This window comes from Balaenoptera ricei, chromosome 14 (assembly GCF_028023285.1).
Source record: "Balaenoptera ricei isolate mBalRic1 chromosome 14, mBalRic1.hap2, whole genome shotgun sequence".
Taxonomy (NCBI): Eukaryota; Metazoa; Chordata; class Mammalia; order Artiodactyla; family Balaenopteridae; genus Balaenoptera; species Balaenoptera ricei.
The window spans coordinates 73,933,865-73,959,193 of NC_082652.1; the positions used below are offsets into that span (position 1 = coordinate 73,933,865).

Genomic DNA, 25,329 nt, shown 5'->3' on the forward strand with positions numbered 1-25,329 from the left:
GAGGGTCTCGTAAAACCTCAACTACATGACCCTTGATTATTCTAAATTGTTTTCAGGAAAAAAGTCTGAAAAACAACAAAAAGCTCTGGAGAAGAAGAGGGCTTTCCCAGAGTCAGTTCTGATGTGGTGCAGGCGCAATGGTCCAGATTCCCACACTGCACTGAAGTCTCTGGAGAAAAGAAGCACGCTGCAGACTTGCCTCTGAGAGACTTCACACACATTAAGTACGCTCATCAAAGTCCATAAAACACATCCTGATCGGGGTGGAAAACAAGATTCAGTGTCAACACGGCACCTTCCTGTCCTCAACATGGAAAACAAAACAAAACCACTTAAAATAGCACTGAACTCGATTTAAAAGGTTCTGCGTGGTCAGGAAACTGTGTGACCAAACGTTGCTGCTGTCACTGACTATGTAAATGGAAGACACTGTGATTATCACCTGATCTGTGTCACTGTGGCATGGGCCACTCCCTGAATTGAGACAAAGCACGGATGGGAAGGAAAGATTGTGTTAACAATGAATTCATTCCCCCTGCATGCAACACCCTCAGTATGACCCTCTACCAAACAGGACCCCTCCCCATCCACCCAGTGGCTCCAGTAAAACACCTGGAGTCATTCATCCCACTCTCTCATCCTCCCTAACGGTCAGTCACCCGGTCAAGTCGATTCTACCTCCAAATACATCTCAAATCGGCCTTTTCCCCTTTTTCTCCACATCCGCTGCCGAGACCCTTGTGAAGCCACCATCACCTCTTGCGGGACTACGGCAGCCTCCTAACTGGTCTCCCTGCTTCTAAGCTTTCCTTAGAAAGGACATCCTTTTTCATGCAGCAGCCGTGGGGATCTTGTAAATAAGCACATCTAATCACTTTACGAAGCCTTCAGTGGATTCCCAGTGGTTTTAATGATAAAGCTCAAAATCCTTAACAAGAATCCACAAGGCTCACCATGATCTGATTCATCTCCACACTTTCTAACCCTCCCCAGACTTCCTACATTCCAACCATAGTGATCTTTCCTTTGGTCCTCAAAGGAACTGAGTTGTCCCTTATATTTCTTTTGATGAGAACACGTTTCACCCTAACTTCTGCTCACTCCTACCCGCCTTTCAGGCTCACCGTAAATGCCACGTCCCCAGAGTCCTGTTGGCCCTCACATCGCATTAGCTCCCCTGCCGGCAGCTCTCCCAGCACCTTCATTTCTCCTTTATCGCACTGATCACAGCTGGTGATCATACAGTTATGTGAGCATTTGTTTCATACAACTGTACGGTAAGTTCTGTGGGCGCGGGGACGTCCCCAGGACCCAGCACTGAATGCAAGACTGACTCTCAGGACGAGGTGTGAGGGGCAGAGACAGGGCTCCAAGACCAGCACGGGGTTAGAACTCCCACACCCTCCGCTCGCTCTCCTTCTCGGTCCATCCCTTTCTCTTTCCCTCCTAACACCACCACCCACCGCTCAGTTCTGCCTTCAAAGGACGCAAATAAATAATTGGCTTGGGGGTGGCAGAAAGACATGGCCCCCAAAACGAAGCAGGATAGAAGCTGGGAAGCAAGATGCCACATAAACCCTTGGGGATTGGAGTGTAATCCTCTACAGAGAATATGTACCCGATGGAACAGAGACTGGGAGACTCCTACGTGAGTTCAGGACAGGATCATTATTTGTATTTTTTAAGGTAAATTATTTATCATACTTTAAAATGTCCTTCTCATTCTCCCTGCATCAAGTCTGTGCTAGAGAGAACAGAAACGGAGGGGAAAAAGGAGGGATTTTTGCCTACTTTGTGACCATAATTTTACAGAGGGGACAACAGACCCCAGGAGAGCTACTGTGGTAGAGGCGATGGCGCCTTCATCTCCCCCAGCCGCTCCTCCCTCCCCGGCAGAGTCCTTTCCTCCTTCTTCTGCTTTTCTCTGGTGACACCTTGGAGACCAGATGCCTTGCAAGTGGCTGCAGGGGTGTGAACATCTTCACATAATGAGAACAAAAGGATGCACACTTATATGGCCCTTAAATATAGAAGGGGCCAAACAACAGCACATGCACAAGATACGCAGAGGAGAAGGCTTTGTAGGCACTGCTGAATCAGGCTACGAGGGCAAAAGCAAGGAAATAAAAGACCTTAAGTTCCACGTCTCTCTGGTGTTGCTTTACCTGATGCTAATCTTAGGCTTCATCTCCACTGTCCATTTCAATGCCCATCTCCTCCGTATCAGCAGCTCGTGACAAGATGTCTGCCATCAGTGCTTCTTCCAATTTCTTACGTACTTGTTGTACTCGCTCTTCCTGTTTCCTTTTTAAAAACAGAGTAAAAAGATACTAATAATTTAGCAAGTATTGGAACAATGAAGCTACCGAAATGGTTTATCTTTACTTCAAAGTCATGAAAATTCCGGAGAAACATACATTTCCTTCTCCTTAGACTTTGCAAAAGTTGCTTCTACCCTCAAAAAACCAAGTCACATGGGGGATGAACTTTGTCCAAAAGAGGGACATTCAGACAGGCAGATAGCCCTCATCTCACAGAGAATTCCGGCAGGAGTAGATTTATTTCAGTGACCTTTTCTACAACTTCACAAACTTCAAATATGTGAAGATTCAGGGTTTTTTCTATAAAGGATAATTAGAAATAACTTAAAAGCAGGGAAGGAATACAGAAAATAAAGAAGGAAAAGAGATTTGCTCAGTGAAGCACTGAGAAAGATGGAGGAGGTGGAGGCATGATGAGCTGGGATTTCGTTGGCATTCTCTGGCTGTGTCAGGGGAAAGGTAGTTGGAGTTCTCCCTGGGTTCCCCAGCCTGCTGGGAGCAGGCCATCATGAAGGAACCAAGAGCACATGATCCTGTACACCAAGGACAGGGAATGAAAAGACTCGTGAACCGAGGTGAGCTGAGTCGGTTAAGAATATGCCACAAGTTTCCCTGTGTCTTGGGGACTCTAAAGGAACCTCAAAAGTGAGAGTTAGTAACACCGAGTCATAAAAAAGTTCAGAACCATTAGGTGAAAAATAAAGCACAGGAAGAGAGGCTATTGGTATACAATTCATCTTTAAAAAGCAGGAAAAAAACGGAGACTAGCTCCTTGACAAGGCAAGAGAGGGATTCCTAAAACAGTTCTAGCAAATGAAGATGGTAAATAGAAACTCGCATCCAGAACCCAGTGGAGAGGCAATGGTTGAAGACACAAGGGAAGGGACAAGACTGGCTAAGTAAAAGACTTAGAAAAAAGCAAGAAAGGGAGAGAGGCAAAGGCCCAGGTCGGAGGATGAGCCCCTTGATTAGAAAACAGGACGAGTCACCTCCTGAGACCAAAGGAAAGGTGGTTAGGATGGATACAGAATGGGAGACGGAGCAGCCCTGGGACAAATAAGAGATGCAACAAGGAATACTGATGGCTCTACTGAAAGAAGAAGTAGTTCATCAATAGTTGAGGAAGACAAATTGTAACAATGCCCCAAACCTGGGAAAGCAGAAGGGTAGAGGAGCAATGTTCCAGAAGACGCCACTAAGATGCCCTGAGTATTCACCCCTTGGGCACTCAACCAGTTGCAAAGTCGTGTTTACTGTAGTCTAGTCCCCACGTCTCTCTATCTCATGAGACTATCCCCACGTCTCTCTATCTCATGAGCCTATGTCCAAGGTAGTAAAATTAACATATACTGTGTAAACACAGTAACTTTAGACGTCATCTTTACTAAACTCTAAAAACAGCGCAAAGAGATAAAAGGTTTGGACTTCTACCTTTTAAATGAATTTTCAAAAAGAGGGGATCTATCACTGAATTAATCGGGCTCTGCAGCCTCAATCATATCAACAGAAACTGAAGTTCAACTGATTTTCATGCAGTGGAGCAGAGTCATGAAGAACACAATGTTTATTTCTTCTACAGATAGCCTTGCCTCTGGCTCAGTGACTCCAGCTTTATGATAAATGGCGTATCAATCTCATGGCAGTCTCTCATGCCTAGTAACAGAGTATGAGAGTCTACACAACTGCCTTAAAGTCACCCCATTAGGAAGACAAAGAAAATGGAAGGAATGGTGCTTCTGGCTAGAGAAGTATATCTGAAACTCTTGACATTGGCCACTGCTTCTCTTTTGTCTTGAGCACTGCTTCCCACATTTATGAAAACTGAAATTAAAGCATCTGCTGGATGTGGTAGGCAGAATTCTAACACAGTCCGCAAGATGTCCCCACCTGCCCCTGCTTACATTCCTAGTATAATTCTCTCCCCTAAGGGCAGGCAGAACTTATGAATATGATTGAGCTATCATTCTCTGATTAGGTTACTAATAACTGACCTTGAGTTAATCAAAAGGGATTATCACAGAGGGCCTGATCTAATAAGAAGAGGCTTTAAAAGGGGCTGGGCCCTTCCAGAAAGAAGCAGGAGAGGGGATGTGAAGGGAGCCATGGGGCAAGGAAATGCTGGTAGCCTTTAACCGCTGTGAACTGCCTCACCCCACAGCCAGCAAGAGAACGGGCGCTTCATTCTTACAACTGCAAAGAAATGAATTCTGCAACAAACTTAGGAGGAGCCCAAGCTCCAGAAGGCCTGCGGTTCCACTGACACTTTGATTTCAGCTTTGTAAGACCCCAGGGAGGGAATCCAGTCATGCCTGTCCCAGACTTCCGACCTACTGAACTGAGAGCTATAAACAGGTATTGTTTTAAGCTGTGAGGTTTGTGAGAACTTGTTACTCAGTATTAGAAAACAAATACACCCGTGGGTGAAAATAGCATCAAGACTGATGAAAATATATATGCTTAATGTTGAGATTCTTAGTTGAAGGTTTAATACAAACAGATTACTGGCTATCCAATTGGAGAAAGGGTAACAATTCCATTTGCAGTCATGTGTTTTGAACCTGTACTAATTCAACAAGACATGTTTGCTTAATAATTTGTTATGACAATGAAATCAAATGGACAATTTGTTAGACAAGTTTACCCTAAAAGGAAAGCATCCAGGTCTGGCTTTGAGACAGCTTCCTCCACTGTCAAAAGATCTGATGTTGAAGCTGTCAGCATTCCCATGACATCACTCAGAGAACCTCAGTCAACCCCCATAATGACCTAGCGGAATCCCTGCTGATTAACTGGGTACTCATTCCAAGACAGATAGGAACTTGTCTCCTGAGTAATTTCCTTCCTCAAAGGTAAGAATTGTCCAAAGAGCAAGTTGATTCCTTTCCTTGATTTTACATTTTGTTTTTCTTAAGAAAATAACACTGATCGTAAATTCTATGTAATAAAGGCATCTGAACGCAACTTTGAACCATTCTACATCTTTGCAAAAGGAACTACTTTAAAACCCAGGAACGGCTTTCCAATCATAAACCTAGCTAGACTCAGGCATTTAAAAACATTCTCATGCCAACTTCCATGGATTTAGAAAAAAAAATACAAATATAATACATGTTTTTTAATTCAAAAGTGCCTTCTGCTGGTTTGGTTTAGGAATAATACTCCAGTAAAGCTTTCTGGTTTACATTCAGAGGACAGAAATAGTGAAGTGTACACACTGCCCTATATTTAAAGAAAATACAGTATACTACACAATCATTCTAGAGTAATAATACTGAAGTTCATAAATCCCATATAAGAATTTCTTTGTGGTCTTAAATATCTGGAATAGTTTTGTTTCTCCTGAGCAATGGTTTGCTTATACTCCTTGGGCATTATCAATCTGAGCTATATGTCTTCCTTTCAAAATTTGCTGCTAAAAACCTAATTTGTGGCCCAGCCTTAGAAAGAGTGAAAGATGTTAACAGATGCACTTGTGTCCGCTCCTCATTCCTGGCTCTGTTTCATTACGCTTTGCTTTGTCTTTCTTCTCATTTGCTTCTTATCTGGCTTCACTGTGGTGTGTGTGTGTGTGTGTGTCTCTCTGTGTGTGTCTGTGCATGTGTGTGTGTGTGTGTGTGTGTCTTTGGAGCCACCTTAAATCTTTACTTGAAACAAGTTGAAGTAGAGATAAATAAATCTCTAAATTGAGCTTAAGTGAGGTAAATATAATCAAGATAAGTAAACTGAATTTTGAAAACACAACCAAACTTAAAGTAGCACGGCAATGATCTGCTACTGCAGACAAACCAATGCAGTCAGCGATCACAAAAGGCATAACTGAATGAAGGGGTTCTTAGAGCAGAAAGGCAGAACCCCAGATTTCATAAGACACTGCAAAAATGATGTGGAGAGAGTACAACTGATCTGTCCTTTGGACATCATCGTGATGATATGCCTTATACAAAGCACTGCTGCCTTTTTCAAGCATGTATTTGTTTTAAACGTTCTCTATCACCTTTCATTAGTTTCACAAAAGCTCTGTAAAAAAAAAAAAAAAAAGTATAACTTTCTGATTGATTCATCACTTACTAGATGTGCCACGGAACCTAACAGGCAGTATAAAATGTAACAAGTGTAAAAGACAAGCTTTTGAAGTCATGTTAAGCTGCCTTACCTAATGTCTTCATCTGTGACAATGAAAGCCTTGCAGAGGGGTTGAGATGTGTTAAGCCAAACAGCGGGGTTCTTTTCCACAGCAGCGGAGACTTGCCCTGTGATCGGTGCAGAGCTTGTGTGCAAAGCACTGGCAACAGCAGATAAAAGGGTCTCATCATTACTACCTGGACCAACTCCTGCAATTAGAAACATATATGAGTTAAAGGAAATTTCTAGATGTGCTGAGCAAACCTTATGTAACCTAAAACAACTGATATCTTTATATTCATTTGGGATCAGCTATTTAAAACTGACACAAGCCAAAGCAGCAAAGGATAATAGCATGTCTATTTAGTTATTATACACCAAAGAACTAACATTAAAGAAACAGTAACAAAATACCTGAGTATTATAATAAAACTTTAACATAACTTAAAAATACATTTTCCAAAGTATTAAACTTTTTAAAAGTTGGCTACATTTCCACAAGCAAGTTCAATTATGTTAATGATCTAAGTCCCTTCTAAGGTCATATTACACTCCAGTATCCCTATTAATGTGTCCCTAGGATCCTGGAATAGTTTCCCCTGTAGCTGTTTAACATTCATTTCTAGCCATATCTCAAAACTTATCTTTTTTGTGTAGGGATTTCAAAGGAAAAGCCAATGCAAGTATGCTGTACCTGCACCTTTAACAGCTTTTTCAAATACCTAACGAAATATCCAAATTAACAGAATTAATAATTGCACACCTTGACTACATGTAGGAGACTGGAACCGTGGCTATATTTAAGTGCATTGCTTAAAGTCCTAAACTTGTTAAACCAGTTAAAGCAATAATTTCCAAGAGCATAGAGGGATGAGGCAATATTCTAACCATGAATTATGAGGATTTTTGAGCAATCCACAATGTATCAAGTTTTAGAAGCCAAAGTTCTAATACTTGAAAAATAATGCTTCTCTACAAGTTGGAATTAACCTATGATATGACAAGCACACCAGCAGCTGAGGTCTCCACCCCAGATCCCACTCACTCCTCTCCCTGGACCAACGGGCATCTGCTCCCACTGCTACTTGCAGCAGCAGTTTGTGGAGGGAGGGGCAGAAGGAGAGCTGTTGGCCGCTCTTTTGATAAGAGCATGTGCTGGGGCCAGATGCTGCTTTGAGCAGGAAGCTTGAGACATTCTGTCATTCAGCTGCATTTGGTTCTAAAAGCAGCACATGGGTTAATTTACATGATGTACCCAACTAACCTAAAGCCAAAATGTACACGCAGAAAAACATCTTAAGTAAGACGCTGCCCCGACGCATCCCTGCAACATACAAGCTTTTCAGGTACATTTCCTCTGGGTTTACTAAAACCCAAGAGGTACCTCATCCAGCAAGGCGTACAGTCCCCAAAGCAAAGACTTGTCTCAATCAGGTCTGACTCCACTGCACCTAACACAGAGCCTGGCACGTAGTAGGTACTGCTCAACTGAACTTGGATAATACCTTGAAGACCTTTAGGTAGTTCCATGGTTTTTATAATTTGTTCAGTTACATCTGATGCACTAAGTCCTTGTAGCCTCTTCTCCCAGAAAAGCTGTAAGGTAAAACATCACGGTTAATAGATACATTCTTGGGACAAGAAAGTAGCGCATCGATGCTGTTGAATAATGAAATTGAAATCATTTCAGTAGTTTCCTAATTTCCCCACTTTTTCCTTACAAAAAGCTAAATGATATTCCAAGCATGACTTCAACACATCATAATTCTTTCAAGTTATATGACTCAAAAACTTCTGTTATTCTATGCAACCTATTCACTTGTTACATACAATAGATTGTTATGTGCCATGTACTATATATAGTCCTTTATAAGGTATCTTCCAAAGAGTATAACTTGAATTTTTTAAAGATTCATTTGGCATGAAAATTTAATGTTATAATTTACCAGGAAAGAGAAAAACTATATTATGTAATACCTCTTAATCCAATATTGTTTGGGAAATAACTCCTCCACCTATGTGATTTTTCCAAGACACTGAAGTTCAGCCCTTTAGCATACTTTAAGGGGAAAAGGGCCATTTTTTAATGGAAACTTTCCTAAAATGTCTTACATACTACCTTGCTTTTTAAACAGGATGTAATGTTCATGAGTGACTCTCTTCCTGTTGCACAGAGCCTGGGTCGCCTTAGCCACTCGGGGGCCCCAGGTCATCCTTCTGGCACCAGTGAGCACACTGAAGTCTCTTCACACCCTCTGGGGCTAGTGAGGTACGCAATTGCTTATTCAAACACTAAATGGTCCAGGACAGTTCTGTTTGATTTTATACCCTTCCTACACTTAGTTCTCTCTCCTAGTTGGCTATTACTTCTCACTCATATCATTCATCCATTCGACATGTATTTATTGAGCTCCTACTATGTGCTGTGCTTGTCCTGTGGATGCAACAGTAGATAAGATAGACAGTGTCTTTGTCCTTAAGCCTCATCTCTTTTCTAGTCTGTTTCATATTTACTACAGTCCAATAAACAGATAAAGGAATTCCTCAGGATTCGATATACCTGTCTTTAACCCTGGATACCCAGGGCCTGTCACGTGGTAAATAATGAAAAAATATTTGTGTGAATGACTGAATGTGGGGGTAAATGGACTCAGAATCAGGATCTTGAGGGACACACAAACCCAAGTTGAGAGCCCAGCTATATATAGATAGATGTATGACCCTGGACAAGTTCTATAACCTCCGAAGTTTCAATTTCCTCTTCTGTAAAATGTGGCAGCAATGACTATCACATAAGATTACTGTGGAGATTAAATAAAGCAATATATGTAAACACCTGTCACAGAGTAGGAATAAGGTTCATTACATTTACTTTTAACAAATTTTGACCACTCTGAGGGCTTTTCAGGCTTATATTCTAACTTCAGGATATATGAAAAGTATCAAATAATCACCTTCCAGACAAATGAAAAGATACAGTAAAATACTTCTATTTATGGCAGAACAATAATATGTTAGATTATGTAATAACCACAATGCTAGCACCAAGAGTAACCTGCTTCACTGTCCTTTGAAGACCTCTGGTATATGGTTAACAGCTCCTTGTATCTCCACACAAATTACATCAGCAGCAGAATATGTGGTCAACACATATGAGGACATGAATATATCAACCGTCATGAGAAAAATAGTTAGGTGAAGGTAATAATTAATGAATGTGATAAATGTCCCAAGAAAGTCTGCCTGCTTTTCCTCTTTGGGGAAATAACAATCATCTATGCTTTGAATATCAAAACTACAGGAAAAAAAACAAGAAAAACGAAAGTGCAGTTAATTCCTAATGAAAAAGCATACAGAGGGAGTCAGTGAATATGAGATTAATAAGTGCTTTTATAATAAAATTATATATATATATAATCTGTAAAAATAACACTGCCAAAAACCAAGTTTGAAAACCTTGTACAGAGATGATTACTAACAAATTACATCTAAAAATTCCAATTCTAGATAGCAAAAGTTAAATTGTTTACCCTCTATAATTTTTAATGTTTAAATTCCTATTAATTTGAAGGAAAACAAAAATTTAGAAAGAAAAATTTTGCAAAATAAATCTTGGATTGAGAAACAAGCGTACAGCTCTAAATTACAAATCCTGGTACCACTACGCGTCATCTGATAGCCCTCAACTAAATGTGAAGTTGAAACTGAAAGGTTGATGAGCTCTTTATAAATGAAATGCTTATGCCGTGAAAATGGAGATACATGTATTTATGAATGTATAAGTGTGTATGTGTGTATTTCTCCCTGCCCCTACCCCCCACCCCACCCCGAGAAGTAGGGAGGTAGTGGGAAAGTTCAGAGCAGGAAAGGAGGCTAGTTTAAGAAAAGAAAATATTTAACTGGTCAAGGGTACCACTGCCATCCTCTCCATTCTGTCCACCATGCGTTCAAAGCGAACAAACTTGCCTAGGTTCCATGAGGACTGGAGCCATCTTCACGAGCTAGGTGTCTGTTTACACTTCAATACGTCCCTAACTCACTTTCTCTACACCCATCTTCTCCGGGTCCTACTTGTTTTGTTTTGGAGAGGGGGGATTCTTTGTACTTTAAAATATGTTTAAAATTTACACTGGGGGCTTCCCTGGTGGCGCAGTGGTTGAGAATCTGCCTGCCAATGCAGGGAACACGGGTTCGTGCGCCCTGGTCTGGGAAGATCCCACATGCCGTGGAGCAACTAGGCCCGTGAGCCACAACTACTGAGCCTGCGCGTCTGGAGCCTGTGCTCCGCAACAAGAGAGGCCGCGACAGTGAGAGGCCCGCGCATCGCGATGAAGAGTGGCCCCCACTTGCCGCAACTAGAGAAAGCCCTCGCACAGAAACGAAGACCCAACACAGCCAAAAATAAATAAATTAATTATTAAAAAAAAAAAATTTACACTGAGCAGGCATTATGCTAAGTGAAGGAGTCCAGTCTTTTACATATTGTATGACTGAATTTATATGACATCCTAAAAAAGAAAAAAACTATAGGGATGGTTGCCAGGGATTAGGGGTGGAGGGAAGGTCTCACTGCAAGGGGTTAGCGCAAGGGAATTCCTTGGGGTGCTGGAATTGTACTCTCTGGTTTTTTTTTTATAAACATAAACTTTATCCCGCTGATACAATTACCATTTTTTTTTCCCAAGCCAATTGCTCAAGGAATGATCAACATGCACTATCTCCATTCTCCCAGGCCCAGTTCAACTTTATTACCCCACCCCCTATGCCATGAATTTCCATTAAATTTACTGTAAAACTTAGTCAGCTCCTCTCACCAAGTTCAGTGACCTTTTCTCGGTATCTCTGGTCACTTTATAGCCCTGAATGCTTTGGAAGGGTGCAGGAAAAGGGAGAGGTCTTCCTCTGCCTGAAATTAAAATTTCTGATCTACTCTACTCATTTATGTGTTCCATGTGTTTACTAGGTGATTAACTGTGGTCATCTGAAGTTCTTTTTATTGCATTTCCATTAGAAATCTAAAGACAGAAATATCGAAAAGATGAATCTCCCTAAATTTGTAAGGAGTTCCCCACTAGGATAGCTGTCTTGTCCACCATACTTTCATGAACACTATTGCTTTCATAAATCCTAATCTACCCAATGAAAATCTGATTGCACCTGCCAAATCCAATAGTTTTCACGGCTTAACCTTGCTGCCTTGTGTGAGGTCAAATAATCAATGTAATACTTTTAAGGATCTAATATCTGGAGAAACTCCCTAACGTGCTATCACTCTCAGTTACTACATCCCTTTCTAATCCCCATTAATCAGACCCTCCTCTAATATCATGTTTTCTTTGTCACCCTCCAGTATATAAAAGAACTGGATAGGTCCCATGTGTGCATCACTTTATATTGCCAACGATCTGGGCAATGCCCTATCCAACAAGCCAGTTGATAGAGAAGCACAAGATGGGATTAAAAGTCGTCCAAAACCAAAAAAAGTGCCTAAAATATCACTGACAGGGACAGTGCAGCTTTGGAGAAACCATCTTACTAGAAAGTGGAGTTCATCTCTACACCTTTGCTCCTCACATGAATGTAGGAAATACCTCTATGACATCAGTGGAAGCAGAGCTGCAAGTGCTTTATCTATCTTATAGAGTCCCAGAGGACAAGCATGATGATGTGTTATAAAAGCTGCTTCATACGATCAAATCTGTTTCCTAAAAGTAAAACCAACCCAGAATACAACCGTATCATTTTATTTTTTCAATGGCTGCAGATTTAACTGGGACTTTGGCAGACTCTTTCAATGCGCCTTACAAATGGTATCCAAAGATGAGGACGAGGAAGAAACGGGGATGTCAAACAATTCTTCGTATCATACACAAACACACATCCCAATTCTGATGTGCTGGGAACTAAGGTTGATCATGTTTATGAGGACTGTCCTCCGTCACCCTGAGCTTAATAATACGTACTCTGAAGGGATTTGTGCTCTTCGGAGGAAGTCAGAACAGAAGGTTTTATTGGAAAAAAGCAGTAGAGAATCAATCCAAATTACAGATACTCTTTTAGTGCCCATTATACACAAAGCATTTTGCTGGGCACCAGGGATAGTTATTAGGATAACTGGCAATCAGGCAATCACTGCCCTCTAGCTGCTTACTGTTTGGTAAAAAACTAGCAAAACTCTATGAGGTAGACTGTAATAATTGCAATAATGAAGATACAAAATTAACTTCAATTTGGGAGAATCTGGAAGGGCTTTTAGGAAGAGGTAGCATTCAAAAAATGTATAAGAACTCTATAGAAGAGGAAAGACTACTCCAAGCCAAGGAAATAGCTTAAGCAAAGGCAGGGGAGTGAGACGGAGAGTATGGGCCAGTATTTCTAAATGTTTTTTATACACAAGAATAACCAGGGTGGCTTATTTTATATGCATGTTCTAAGACCTCAGCCCCAGAGATTCTGTTCAGTAGGTCTGGGGTTAGAGAGCTGGCTTTTATTTTATTTTTTTAACCAGTGTCTTAGGTGATTCTGATGCAGGCCGGGGATCTCAGTTTGAAAAAGGCTGGTCTGGTCTGTGCTGAGAGAACGGCAGTACACACACAGGGCTGTGTACACTGATCACTGAGACCCCCCGAGTTATTCCTGATTCTACCAGAAGATAAAAAACACATCATGCTATTCTCTCCTCACAGAGAACAGGAGGAAGATATTTGCCTTTCTATTTTTCACTGCAGGAGGACGTGTGTCAAAGTATATTTAAGAGTATAGCAAATTATTTAGGTGTAAACAGAAAAAGGGCTTGCCCAAAGTTCTGTTTATGCCCAGGCATATTCTCTTGGTGGAATAGGAGGAGGAGGAGGAGGAGAAGGAGGACGACAACTCCCACTTACCCACCGGGCCCTTTCCTTCAGCCTGGCGCTGTGCTCAGGGCTTTACATAACACTAATTCGGTTAGTCTTTCCTACAGCATTTTGAAGAAGACATCATTGGTCCCGCCTACAGTAACTCACCAAAGGTGCACAACTAGTCAGTGGTGCGGCTGGAATTAACACTCAGGTCAGTGTGATTAAACAGTCCTGATCTTAACAGTAAAAGCTCTGGAAGAGCATTTACATGCACGGCTCTGTGTTAATAGTAACAGGCCTGAGACCCTTGTAGTCATGAAATCAAAGGCAGATGAAAGATCAGTAACTGCTAAGAAAATTGTCAAGTTGCTCTTAATCCATTCACCTACTAAGTAATGCTGTGTAAACTGCCCACTGTAGGTGACTGGTGCCGACACCTGCCTCCTCCTCATGTAGAATTAAGAGGCCTGGCCGTGTAATGTATTTTGGCTAAAGCTGGCACAGGGTTTCAAGATGATATCAAGGGACATCCCTGGCGGTGCAGTGGCTAAGACTCTGCGCTCCCAATGCAGGGGGCCCGGGTTCGATCCCGGTCAGGGAACTAGATCCCACATGCATGTCACAACTAGGAGTTCGCATGCCACAACTAAGGAGCTGATGAGCCGCAACTAAGGAGCCCGCCTGCTGCAACTAAGACCCAGCGCATCCAAATAAATATATATATTTTTTTTTTTTTTTTAATTTTTATTTATCTATCTATCTATTTATTTATTTTTGGCTGCGTTGGGTCTTTGTTGCTGCACGCAGGCTTTCTCTAGTTGCGGCGAGCGGGGGCTACTCTTCAATGTGGTGCACAGGCTTCTCATTGCAGTGGCTTCTCTTGTTGAGGAGCATGGGCTCTAGGCACGCAGGCTCAGTAGTTGTGGCTCTTGGGCTCTAGAGTGCGGGCTTCAGTAGTTGTGGCTCACGGGCTCTAGAGCACAGGCTCAGTAGTTGTGGCGCACGGGCTTAGTTGCTCCACGGCATGTGGGATCTTCCCAGACCAGGGCTCGAACCCATGTCCCCTGCACTGGAGGATGGATTCTTAACCACTGCGCCACCAGGGAAGTCCCCAAAATAAATAAATATTAAAAAAAAAAAAAAAGATGATACCAAACCATAATGTGGGGTAGCTCACATGATAAAAACCAAAGAATTGGTATAAAATATATTCTCTACAAATTAGCTTTCTTAGAATTAATTGCAAATATCGATGACATTGAACACCACATTTTTTATTTGGTGGATAAAAATTAAAGACAGAAACCCGTACTCCAAGAAAACTCTTTCAGATAAGTCACACTAACAATGGAGTGTTAGCTCCAATGGATGTTTCATAAAACAGGAGAGACGGAGTGATTTACGAAGTTTATAGAATTGGAAGACTTTTGAGTTTTTTCTGTAAGAGTACTATTTTTGGTTACTTATGCGAATATCTATTTCTCATGAACACAAGGAAAAGCATCTAGATCAAATACACATTTTCATCCACCATTATATTTAATTTGAAAAGCACTGTGTAGTGTTTTAAAAGAATTCACTGATTAAAAGAAATTGACCTCCAGTGTATGCTCATGACCTCAACTTGAGAGTCAACTGGACAGTAGGAAGATTGAACTTCTGAGTAGCTGAGTGAACGGGACTGGCCTTCAGAGTCAGACCGACCTAGGTTCAAATCCATTCTTTGTCATTTACTAGCTTTATAAACTTAGACAAGTAACATAGCCTGTTTCAGCTTCCTACCCTATGGAATGGGACAATAAAAACAATCTCAAATGGTCATGGACACTACATGAAGAGGTTTTATAAACACTTGAAGATAACCCATAGAGAGCAAATATCAGTTTACTACTTAGTTTTACCCACGGCGTCTAGCACACTGTTTTATCACACAATAGTACCTAGTAAGTAATTGGTCATCTTATTAAAATTAACAAATATAAACACAGCAGAAAGAGTCAGCTCTGAAAGGTACGTATTTACAAAGGAAGACTGAGACGTGCATTCCAGTCTGGTAGTCCTGCCCAGATTTTCAGCGGTGGGGGGGGGGGCTTTCTTGCTACTCGAAGTATCTTAAAACCCTTCCCCTTCCTTTTTTCATCCAAGCCAGTCTGCGCCCCTCCGGGGCCCAAGGTTGGCTGGGAGAACTCTGGTAAGCAGGAGAGCTACACAGTTTGCAAGGCCCAGTACAAAATGAAAATGTGAGGCTCTTGTCCCGAAAGTTATTAAGACTATTTCATGATGACAGCACAGCATGTGACCAGGCACGGGCCCTAGTAAGGAACTGCTCAGGTCACACGCCCAGGGAGCCAGAGGGATGGTAACTACGTGCCGGGTAGAAAGGAGGAGAGACCAGCAGAGACAGGAGACCCCCGTGCCGTGCAGCAGTACTTAGGGAAACGCTGTGGTATAATCTCATTCTGTGAATTCCTTAAAAGTAGCAGGGCAACAGAAAATTGTTCTGGCCGGATCTATGCAATAACAAAGGAAACTTCCCCTCACTCCGCGTCAAAACAGCCCAAGGATTTCTCTTCCCTCTTGTCACTCCTCATTTGGAAGACTGGAGCGAGGACCCCTGCCAAAGCCTCTGTGAGTGAGCTGTACGCTAGGAAGAAGAGAAGCCCAGGGAAGGAGGAAATCATAACGGGGAAGAAGGACAGAAGCCTAAAGAGCGATGAGAATTTTGTTCTATTTAAAGGACAGTGGATAACATGGAAGCTTTTCATTAAGATTTCCTGAAACTGTAATTTTCTTGTTATTTTTACTCCATCTATTTCCATCTTGTGATGATAGTAGAGCCCTCAGAGAAACCTCAAAAGGCTATAAGCTTGTTTCAAGAACAGAAGGTAGAAAAGAAACTGGAAACAAATGACATTTCTGTTCCTCAGTGAAGCAAGAAGGCAAAAAACTCAAACCAGTAGCAGTAGCCTAGCGCCGAGTTTCTCAATCTTGGCATTATTGACGTTTCAAGTTGGATAATTCTTGGTTCTCAATGTTTAGCGACATCCTTGGCCTACACCCACTAGATACGAGTAGCACCACCCCAGTTGTGACAGCCAAAATGTCTCTGGACACTGCCAAATTTCCCCAGGTATTTGGGGTCGGGGCGGGAGGACAAAATCAGGTCTGGCTAAGAATCAGGGGTCCAGAGAAAGAGAAAGGGGAGAGGAGACAGGAGGTTTACAGTAGCAGGGGCCCAGATCTCAGAGCTGAGACAGAAGGGAGACCCTTCCCTGGCATATGCATCACCACACCAGCCCCCTTCTCGACTTTCAGAGAGTCTCTATCCCAGCTCTCCATTCCCGGGCCTTACCAGAACCACACTAAGTGGCCTGGAGCTGGTTGCCTCTTTTGTCACTGCCAGACAGCCAGGGGGTGAGTACGAGAAAGCAGAAGTGGGAGAAACACTTCTTACCTTAAGACCTGAAATTGAACACACTTCCTGATAGAAACATGGTTATAAACAGTAATTATTTTTAGTAATTCAGACACACTTTAGATTTAATTGTCTTTTATGGGCTGGTCTAGGACACTAGAACCATTTATAATATCATTTCTATTGGAAGATGTGCGGTTCCAAAGGACTGAAACACGACATTTTATATCCCAACCTGTAAGTTGAAAAGCATCTGTGTGTACAGATTTTAGAGGGAGTTCTCTGTTATTACCACAGCATCAGAGACCACATGTATGTGCAAAGATGTCACTGACTACTGAGAAAAACACAGCTCCATTCAGAATGACTTTAGGTGTTCAAATACAGGTATGGTAACAAAATAGAACCATGGGTTGATCTTGAACATTTTAACTTCCACAAATTCTTAGTATGTAGCTATCAGTAGGGCCTGGCCGATATTAAATTAAAAGCCCAGGGAAAAAGCATCCCGCCAAACTGAGCCATACAAAAACTTAAAACTTAGATCTTCATATAATTTTCATATCTTGTCTTAAATTACATCTTCCCTTCCCTTTTGAAATGATAATCTCCATTAGAAAAAATCAAACTGACTATATAGAACACACTGAGATTTCAACAGTGAAACTAAATTCATCTAAAACTGCGATATATCCAAACCCCAGATTTCTTGAGCTTTCCTCCCTGCCCCACAGATGGCCCCTGGACCATTTCACCCTTCCTTTACTTTTCTCCTGTCTCAGAGGACTAAGTACCCTGCTGTCTTTCTAAGAGCTTCTCTACAGTGATGCTTGGTCATATCTTCTCCTGCCTCCTTCTGATCCTGCCCATCGATTTACAATATCCTCCTCTCACACTTTCCATTTTACCCCTTCCTCTCCTTGGGCTTCTTCCCCTGAAGTGACAGATACACTGGAACATGGCTAACATAAAAAGTGTCCTTATTTAACTTTGTCTCCTTCAAACCATCTGTCTTCCTCCTTCCACTAGGAGAGAAACTTTCTTGTTTCCTCACCTTCCATTCATTCTTTCCTTCTAACCTCGACTCTGCTCCTACTATTATATTAGCACTGACCTGCCCAAGGTCACAGTAACCTTCTAATTACCAAATCCAATTCCTGATTCAAGCCTCCTTTGCCCTGCTTCACTGTTGCCACTGCCTGCTGTCAGAAGACTTATGTAAGTCTGCCTTTTATGATGCTTCTCTGTATGTTTCTGTATTTTCTATTACTGTTAGGCAACAAATTAAGACTTCTAACAGTAATTGTCAAAGAAATAAGACTATAAGCAATTTTTCTAATAAAAACAAATATTTAAAATGTATGAGATGAAATATACCAGGACTTTCCTGGTGGCGCAGTGGTTAAGACTTCGCATTCCCAATGCAGGGGGCCCAGGTTCAATCCCTGGTAAGGGAACTAGATCCCACATGCATGCCACAACTAAGAGTTCACATGCCACAACTGAGAGTTCGCACTCCAGAACTAAGGAGCCCGCCCGTGTGCTGCAACTAAGGAGCCAGTGAGCCACACCCAAGGAGCCCTTGAGCTGCAACTAAGGAGCCTGCCTGACGCAACTAAGATCTGGCGCAACCAAATAAATAAATAAATAAATATTAAAACCAAAACAGAACAAAACAAAATAATTATCAACATTTAAAAACAAAAGATGTAATATACCTTTTAAAGTATTTGGGCACAGAAGTGTTAATACTTTGTAAAGTAGAAGAACCAAAAGTTACCTTTAAAATTTAACCATTTTATGAATTTTAACTTGCACAGTCTTCATCTCTGCCAAAAGCATGATGCGAGACACTCAAATTTCATGGGATGAATTTGTGGCTAAGTAGAGGGAATACAGGGTAACAGGAAAACCACTGGTTTGGAAGTTTAATGCTTTGGTCCTGACTCAACCATTAAATAGGTGTGCTGTCTTAGGGAAGTCACTTAATCGCCTTTGGATGTATCTTCACTAGTAAAACTAGAAATACTAATAACTGCCTTATCTACCTCAGAAGATAAACACTGATAAAAAATGAGGAAGGGCTTCCCTGGTGGCGCAGTGGTTGGGAGTCTGCCTGCCGATGCGGGGGACACGGGTTCAGGCCCTGGTCTGGGAGGATCCCGCATGCCGCGGAGCGACTGGGCCCGTGAGCCACAATTGCTGAGCCTGCGTGTCTGGAGCCTGTGCTCCGCAACAAGAGAGGCCGCGATGGTGAGAGGCCCGCGCACCGCGGTGAGGAGTGGTCCCCACTTGCCGCAGCTAGAGAGGGCCCTCGCACAGAAACGAAGACTCAACACAGTCATGAATAAATAAATAAATAAATAAATAAATAAAAGAACGTGAATTTCTTTTAAAAAAAAAAAAATGAGGAAGTTCTTTGAAAACATAAAAATTTTATTGTATTGTTTAGAACATTTTCCAATGTTAGGATTCCATAAATTCAATGAATATCTTATTCACTTTTCTAAGGCTTTTGCTAAATCGAATCAAAGAACAAAGGATCTTGTCATGTATTTGTAGACTAAACCAAAACCCAAAAAATGTACACTTTATATTCAGTGATTCATGAAAAGCTAAATATGCAAGACACAGGGTTAGGGCTACACAGAAGAACAATGTTTCCTGCCCAGAAGGAATTTGCTGCCCAGTTTATAAACTGCTCTATTTCAAATCAACCCCATATGATATCTGAGTTGCTAGTTTTGGTCAGCAAAAACAACTTAACTTAAATACCATGGCCTGCAAACATCAAAAGACAAACATGAGCTACCCTTTTATTTTGGGGGAGTGGGCTAGGAAGAAAGGGCTAGATAATGACAAGAAAATTATTACATAAATCAAGGAAAAGCTTGACTCATGTGGTTGTGCAAACTACAGTGAGATCGTTTGTTAAGGCAAAAGATAACAATGTGGGCTGGAGAGGATGGAAGGATGAAGCAAGAGGCAGTAGAGCTGAGGAGGATGGAGGTGCAGTAACCGCCCACTGCAGCTGCTCGTCTGAACTCTGTCATGAACGCCACTTCACTTACACAAAGTGGGTAGGTAATACTTGCCAAGTACCTGAAAAGGTACTGTTACCCTAAGATAACCATGGAATAAGAATACTTGCTCATGAGGCCTATAAGTTTTTCATGTGCTACTCCCACAGGAAAAGTGGTAACAATTTTCTTATCAATATGTAAGTCCATATAAGGATGTAGCTATGTTCCTTTATTTCTTGTATGTCATATTTCCACACAGTTGAAATTATTTGTTCAGTGTTTGTTTTCCTTATTAGATTGGAAGTTTTATAAGGAGAGGATGCATGACTGATTTGTGTGTTTGTACAGCACCTGTAATAGAAGCAACAATATACTCTGTTTAATAAATGAATTAATGATTTCAAAACCCACTCAAGTGCAAGAACTTTAATCTCTGATAGAGAGCTATCACTAGTTGTTTATCAGAAGAGAGGCCCTTCAGAAGAGCTTCCCTGAAACTAATTTCAATAGTATAAAGTAATTCCTCATTTTTATAGTGGGACATTAATAGATACTATTTCCTTTCTAATATCAATAAATCAAGAAATAGACGTACATACGTACTATTTAAAACATGACATTGAGCAACGACTAGAACTAAAATCAGGTTACAAATCCTCAAAATTATCAGAAGTATGAATTTAAGTGGAAAACCCAGACCTCAGAACAAAAATATTAATACCAGAAAATGACAATAAAATATTAAAAACAGTATATAAATAGAATGATAGAATCAAGACCAAACATATCTATAAAATCAATAAATGTAATGGTCAACTCGGCTATAAAAGAAAAAACGACCCTCAGATCAGATAGAAAAAAAAAAAAATCAACTGTATGTTTCATGGAAAAAAAAAATTTCTAAAAATAAAGGGACTCAAAAAATAAAAAATAAAAAAAATAAAGGGACTCAAAAAGCTAACAATAAAGAGTAAAGAAATAGAAAGCAAATATAGACAATGAGAAAACAAAGGCTCCAATATTACTAGAAAATTACTTCAAGGCAGTAAGTGTCAAATAAGACAAAGCTTAACCCATTATAATTAACTAACTTCCATAAAATAAATATTATCTTAATAAATTTGATGATAAAATTGGAGTTTGGTTTTCCATGGGGAAATGTGCATGTATAGACTGAGTTCAAAACTTGTTAAGAAAGCTCTCCCCAATACTTCATTCCACCTTTCACCTAGATACTACCAACATCAGAGAAAAGAGGGTATCACAGATAGTACAAACATTAAAAATATTACTAGAAAATATTATGAACATCCTTATATCATTAACTTGAAAATTATGAAATGCACAAATTCCTAGAAAAACATGTTCTCAAAGTTGGTATAGGAACTATGAATATTCATCCATGTACTCACTAAATAAATTGAATCTGCAATTTCAAGGCCTCCCACTTAAAAACAACAACAACAACAAATTAGGCTGAGATGACTTCACAATTAAGTCTTCCCAACATTTAAAGAAAAGTACCAGTCTTCCACAAATTCTTCCAGAGAATATTAAAAGAGAGATCACCTCCCAGCTTATTTTACAAGGTCAGCAAAACCTTGATACTAAAGCTTAAGAAAATTATGAGAAAAGAAAAATGCACATCAATCTCTCTTGTGACTATAAATGCAAAAAATCCTAAACAAAATAACACCAAATCTAAACAGTGATAACACAACATGACCACACTGAGCTTAATCCAGGAATTCAAGGTATGTTTAAAGGTTTTTCCATTAAAAAAAATCAAGCCTTGCAATTTACCACATCAACCAATCACTGTAATTCACCCTATTAACAGAAAAGAGATCATTATATCATTTAACTAGGTAGGGAAAATAATCTGATAAAATTCAATACCCATTCATGAAAAATATTCTTAGTAAACTAGGAATATAGTGAATTTCCTTAATTTGACAAAGGGTATTTACCAAAAAACCTACAGCAAGCATCATATTTAATGGAGAATGATTAAAAACGTTCCCTGGTATTACAATAACAGACAAGGATGTCTGCTATCACTTTTATTCAAGATCGTATTAGCATTCCAAGCCAGTGAAATAAGACAAGGAAAAAAAAAAAAAATCAAAGGTTTAAGGATTGGCAAGGAAGAAATAAAACTCTCGTTTGCAGATGATATGTTTGTTCATGTGCAAAGCTGGAGAGACTCACTATCTAATAAGTGAATTTAGGAAGATAACTGAATACGTAGTCAATATACAAAATTCAGCTTATTTCTTCATATTAGCAACAGATAACTAGAAAAAATTTAAATGTAATCAGAATAGCATCAAAAAACATCAAATATCTAGAAATCAATTAAAGATGTAAGATGTCTAGACTGAAAACTATAAAATCTTAATGGTGGAATATACAAGGTTAGTGAATTTTAAGACTTAATATTGTAAAAATGTTAATTCTCCCCCAAATTGATCTATAGATTTAAATCCTGGCAGGTTTTGAAAAAGACTGGACAAGCTGAGTCTAAAGTGTATGTGGGGGACTTCCCTGGTGGTCCAGTGGTTAAGACTTCACCTTCCAATGCAGGGGGTATGGGTTTGATCCCTGGTCAGGGAGCTAAGATCCCACATGCCTCGTGGCCAAAAAAAACCAGAACATAAAACAGAAGCAATATTGTAACAAATTCAATAAAGACTTTAAAAATGGTCCACATCAAAAAAAAAAAAAAAACTTTACATAAATGAATAAACAAATAAAATAAAATGTATGTGGAAATGCCAACAGCCAAGACTAACCAAGATAATTTTGAATGAAGAATAAGAAAGCTGGAAAACTTACACTACCAGACATCAAGACTTTTTATAAAACTACAGCAATTAAAAAGAGTGCAGTATTGAGAAACAACAAACAGACCAATGAAATAAAACAGAGTGTAGAAACAGATTCACATGTACAAATAGGGCAAAGGAGCAGAACAGACCAAAAACAGACTTTCACACTTACACATTTCATTTATGACAGAGGTGACAACACAAAGCAACAGAAAAAGAATGGTCTTTCAGTAAATGGTGCTGGGTCAACTGGATATCCATATGGGAAAAAAATAAGTCTACCTCACATCATACACAAAAGTCAATTCCAGATGGATCATAGACCCAAATGCAAAAGTAAAACAAAGCTTTCAGAAGATGACATGGGGAATATATTGATAACCTTGGGGTAAGCAAAAATTTCTTAAACACGTCACAGAAATAAAAGGAAGAGACTGATAAAGTATATCCTTTACTTTTTGTAAATCATCATTGAAGTATCACATACAGGAAAGTGTAAAAAAAACATAAGTATACAGCTCACTGGAGTTTCATAAAGTAAACACTCATGTAACTACCATGCAGATCAAGAAATAGAATATCACTAGCACCCCAGAAGCCCCCACCCCACACTCTCCCAGTCTCTATCCCACCTCCCAACTCTCTTAAAATTATGAACTTACATTTACCAAAAAACGCCATTAAGGAAGTGGAAAAGGTTAAGTCACAAACTGGAAGATGATATGTGTGATAGATATATCTGACAAAGTACTGATACTCAGAATATACAAAGAACTCCCACAAGTCAATGAAAAAAAGATAAACAACATAACAGAACAATGCATAAAAGAGGAGGCACTTCAAAAGAAAGGATATCTATGCAGCCAATAGACATACAAACAGTGCACAGTATCATTAAATACCAAGGAAATGCAAGTTAAAACTGTAACAAATACACCTAAACACATACCAGAATGTTCAAAATTTTAAAGACTGATAATACCAAGTGCTGACAAGAATTTGAAGCAACTGCACACTGCTGGTAGAAGGGTAACTTTGTATAATCACTTTGGAAAACTATATGGTAGCATCTAATAAATCTGAACATATGCATACTCTATGACCCAGCACTTCTACTCCTCTATAAGCTCAAAACCAAAAACACATACTAGAATATTCACTGAAGAATATCCATAATAGCCAACAAGAAAGACAGAAACTAAAATAACAGCAACAGAATAGTCAATGCAAGGAACAGAGAAAAAACAAATATCATACAAATAAAAAATTTCCCTATAATTAATAGATTCAGAGAAGAAAGAGTAGAGGTTGTATCCATAAAACAAGAACAGCAAAATTTTATATACAAAAGCCAGGAAACAGCTGCTGGGAATTAAAAATATGATCACCAAAATAAAAAAATCAAAAAAAGGACTAAAAGTAAAATCAAGAAAATATCCCAGAAAGTAAAACAACAACAATAATAAGACGGAAAATACAAAAGTAGAAATAGTAGAAAAAGTAGAAATAGATGGCTAATACACAACTCATACAAAGAGAAAATGGAAAGTTAGGAGATTTAGGAGAAAATGGGAAAAAATGACACAGGAAAATTTCCCACGCAAAGGATAGTAGTCACGTCTATCACCTACTAAGTGCCTGGTGAATGAAAAAAGGCCTACAGGCACATATCAGTGAATTTTTAAAAATCAGAAATATACTAAACTTTTTAAGAGAGGAAAAAAAGACCATAAAAGAGGAACAGAGGTTGAGCATGGCACTGAACTTCTCTTCGGCAACTCTAAAGCTAGAGGACAATGAAGCAATGCCTTCAAAACTTCAGGAAAAATGATTCTCAATCTAAGATTTCATACCCAGACAAACTTGGTTGTGTCCAGCTGGAATAAAGTTTATTTCCAATGTGCAGGTTCTCAACTTTACCTCCCATTTTATTTTATTAGAAAGCTACTAGAGGATTTGTTACAAACTGAAGGCATCTACTGAGACAGAGAAAGACAGAACTCCAGAAAACAAACTCCCCACACAGAAGCACAGTAAAGAAAATCCTCAGAGCTACAGCTACACAGCAAGGCCAGGGAACGCATTCAGACTGAAGAGGAGCAGAGGTGATTCCAGGAAAGACACAAGAAGGAACCCCACGGATTTCAGCATACGGAAAGTATTATTGATGGGCATATAGCAGAAACAAGCATGAGGAAAGATTAACTCTGTTATAAAGAAAACTTAGCATACAATTCCTAAGACTGACAACAATAAAGAATTCTGATGCTGATGATAAGACATTACTTGCCATAACCATGAATAACTTTCAGTCATAGTAATGTAAACCCTGACTATTTAACCTATTTAACTAAAAATATGGTATAACTATGTTGGGAGCATGAAGCAGAGAGAGAACTATGTACTCATGTACCATTGTGGGAAGTCAAGAAATAATGTCTAAAATTAATAAATAAAGAAATAGGATAATAAGTTTATTATTCAGAAATATAGAGGTAATTATAAAGGGGAGTGACCAGAATTGAGATTAAATGCTTCTGGAAATGGAACTAAAAGACACAAAAAGTAGGAAACTACTGTTTTGAAACACAAGTTTTTAAGCATTGATTTTTTTTCATCTATATTCCTACGTTTCTTAGAGAAATACAAAAATCTCAAAAAATGCCATGGACCTCCCCATATCAGTGAAATATTTTTAAGTGATCTAGAGAAATATATGATGATTAAAGGTCACTATGTATGAAAAACCTATGGATTCATTAATTTTTTTTTAAAAAG

General features: G+C 39.7%; 1 protein-coding gene across 1 annotated transcript in view; it reads right to left on the minus strand.

Annotated features, from left to right (window-relative positions):
- MBD2 (methyl-CpG binding domain protein 2) overlaps positions 1 to 25,329 on the minus strand; it is a 69,800-nt gene that overhangs the window by 2,000 nt on the left and 42,471 nt on the right. Inside the window, exons 4-6 of the mRNA XM_059894362.1 lie at positions 7,949 to 8,039; positions 6,475 to 6,652; positions 2,166 to 2,304 (exon numbers count right to left, since the gene is read on the minus strand). Coding sequence (XP_059750345.1) covers positions 2,178 to 2,304; positions 6,475 to 6,652; positions 7,949 to 8,039 — 396 coding nt within the window. The 3' untranslated portion in view covers positions 2,166 to 2,177. The remainder of the gene's footprint in view (positions 1 to 2,165; positions 2,305 to 6,474; positions 6,653 to 7,948; positions 8,040 to 25,329) is intronic.